This window comes from Alexandromys fortis, unplaced genomic scaffold (genome assembly GCF_014885135.2).
Source record: "Alexandromys fortis isolate MF-2015 unplaced genomic scaffold, M_Fortis_MF-2015_v1.1 scaffold_58, whole genome shotgun sequence".
Classification (NCBI taxonomy): Eukaryota; Metazoa; Chordata; class Mammalia; order Rodentia; family Cricetidae; genus Alexandromys; species Alexandromys fortis.
In genome coordinates this window covers 7,754,576-7,757,291 of record NW_026067940.1, presented here as the reverse complement: position 1 = coordinate 7,757,291, position 2,716 = coordinate 7,754,576, and the positions used below count along the sequence as shown (strand labels likewise).

The window sequence follows — 2,716 nt, the reverse complement described above, 5'->3', positions numbered from 1 at the left end:
CCGGGTTTTAAGTGTAGAACCTTCATCGTTGGGACCCACTTCAGTGACTCCCCCCACCCACCTGCCCTGGCTCCAAAAGAGATCCGCTCTTATTGTCACAGGCCCTCAATTAAGAGGGGCTATTCCCATGCTGTTCCATCCAGGAGGCCCGCTTCTCTATCTCCAGAGCTCTGCCACCCACCACGAAAGGCCCTCTCTCTCAACAGGCTGGAAGAGGAGAGGGAAGCAGTCCAGGGCCTGAGACCCAGAAAGGAAGAGAATGAAAACTTTCAACTATTAAATTTGTTTAGTAAAGACAATTTTGCTCATACAAAACAACAGTTTACAACAGTCTGAGTGCTGAACACACCATCAAAGACGAGGCAGGAGCTGCAGACATCTGGGCCCTGCCCCCAGGCCCAGAGATGCCCAGGAGCCCCTCCTCCACCAACCCCTGAGGGAGTCACCCCTCCTCCAGCGAGAGGGGCATGGGGGACAATGGCACTAAGACTCTTCCCCACCTGCTCCTCCTCAATCCTGGGGACCCCCACCCAGGCTGAGTTGTTAGAGCGTAAGGTGGCTAGCGGGCAGGGACAGAGTCAAGACATCTTTGGTGCGAAGACTGCCCCGCCCACCAGGCCATATGGTGGAAATCCAGGAAGACCACACGTGGTCCTGCCCTTGCCAAAGAAGGGAGGTTGGCAGGTACCCCAGAGCTGGGAAGAGATGCATGAAATACAAACGCCTTGCAGAATAACCTTCCCAGGCTCACCCATGGGAGCGGAGAGACAGCCCATTGAGAAATGGCTAAAAATTTCAGAACTCAACAAGAGTGGGTTAATAACGGCAAGAAGGGCAAGCAGAGGCTGCTCAGTGGCCAGTGCCTCGGGGACCTAGAACCGGCACTACTTTTGGACAAGCCCCCAGAAAGGGCCCAGTCTTCCTGATGGCTGCCAGTGCCCACTCACCACCACTGCCCCCCTACTCAGCTAATACAGAGGCCATAACTACCTGGCTCTGGATCTAGACAAGCTACCTAGGCATTTAGGCAGGCGCAGCTCAAGCAGGAGCCCCTGCAGCCCTGTCTTCCCTAGACCCTCCAATGCCCAGTCACTGGCAAGGACCTGGGCATACACACATGCACACGTGTGCTCCTCTTGTGCACACTGGTCATGTCTGAGGGCTTCAGCAGGAGGCGACTGACACCTACCGCCACTCCTCCCTCTTCCTGGAGCAGGACCTCAGGTTCCAGTAGGAGGTCTGGGAGGACAGATGGGACAACCCAGGAACATTCCCTGTAACAATTTCCAGAACCCTTGGGTAAACCCTAGCCTTTGCAGATGGGAATGGACGGGGAAAGGACGAGGAGTGGAGCAAAGGGCAATAAAAGAGGTTCCATAAAAATTCTACGTCAAATTACAGATAAAATGCAAAGGAGCACGGGCTCAAGAGCACCTCCCCCTCCTCACACATCCTCCAGGCCCTCCATGAAGGCCAGAGCCAAGGGCAGAACTCAGGCCGAGGCATATCTGGGCTCCACGTAGCTCAGGAGGACAGGAGGCAGCAGTGGGCAACTTGTGTCTCTTTGTTTAAAAAATATATTCATATAGAGTTATTGCTCGTCCTCCAGTGGGGTGGGAAACGTAGCGGCTCAGTGGGCAAGGGCCGCAGCCTCCACAGCGCGAGCCTTCTTCCGCCTCTTCAGAAGCAGAGGGTTGGAAGCGTCCTCTATCTTCTTTATCTTGATCTGCTCATAGTCAACACGCATTGTAGCCAAGGCACTGGTCATCTCCTCCTGGGCGCAGCGTCAGGACCGTGCGCAGGGAAAGAGGACAGAGACACGAGCAGTGAGAGATACACAGGCAAACGGTCAGCTGTGGACCCCACCGCTGACAGCAGCGTCCGCCACCGTGTAGCTATTCTCCCAGGAGCCCTCTGACAAGCCCTAGAAGGGGAAAGAGCCCTGGGCCAGCCATCAGGAGATCTGGGACTGATCCTGTAGGACCTGTAACAGGCCACTCCCTGTCTGGGGCTGTAGCGCCTTCATCTGAAAACTGAGAGGATGGTACCCAGTGCCTCGTCAGGTCCCATTAGAGCCCTAGGGAGAGGAGGGCTCAAAAGAGCAGATGGCAGAGTCTGGGCAGGAGCACAGAACCCCTGCCACAAGCCAGTGAAGGCAATGGCTCCCCGTCACCTTTCTGTTGCTACTGATGTTACACTGGGATGAAGAACACAGACCCAAACTGTCCTTGGCCAGGGCCCAAACTCATGGGGCTTCCTCTAAACGTCCTCTTATCCAGCAGTACCCCTCACCTTGACGTCCTCCCACCGTTCCTTGTCCTCCTTTAGGACACGGCTGGTGTGCAGTGGAGTCTGAGGGACCTTCGTAGATTGCTGAGGAAAGAGAAATGGGATCAAGTGACAACTAGAGAAGTAAAGTCCTGAGTAAGGCGCCAGTTGGGCAACAGCGTCCCTTGCACACAGGTCTCCCCAGCCCATAAAGCTTACCATGATCCAGGGGTGGTTCATGAATTCTGTGATGGTCATTCTCTGGGTGGGCTCTGTTTTCAGCAGATTCCGGATAAGCATCTTCACTATGGAGGCAAGACAGAGTACACAACAGCTCAGGGGAGATAAATGGGCAGCTCGGGGGACACGACAGCTCAGGGACAGGACAGCTCGGGGGACGGACAGCTCGGGGGACGGACAGCTCGGGGGACGGACAGCTCAGGGGACA

The 2,716-nt window shown here is 55.6% G+C and overlaps 1 protein-coding gene across 1 annotated transcript in view; it reads right to left on the bottom strand.

Moving 5' to 3' along the window:
* Positions 1-267: 267 nt before the first annotated feature.
* Positions 268-2,716, bottom strand: part of Mapkapk2 (MAPK activated protein kinase 2) — a 44,459-nt gene continuing 42,010 nt past the window's right edge. Inside the window, exons 8-10 of the mRNA XM_050147733.1 lie at positions 2,488-2,573; positions 2,293-2,373; positions 268-1,774 (exon numbers count right to left, since the gene is read on the bottom strand). Of these exons, the coding sequence (XP_050003690.1) occupies positions 1,631-1,774; positions 2,293-2,373; positions 2,488-2,573 (311 nt within the window). The 3' untranslated portion in view covers positions 268-1,630. The remainder of the gene's footprint in view (positions 1,775-2,292; positions 2,374-2,487; positions 2,574-2,716) is intronic.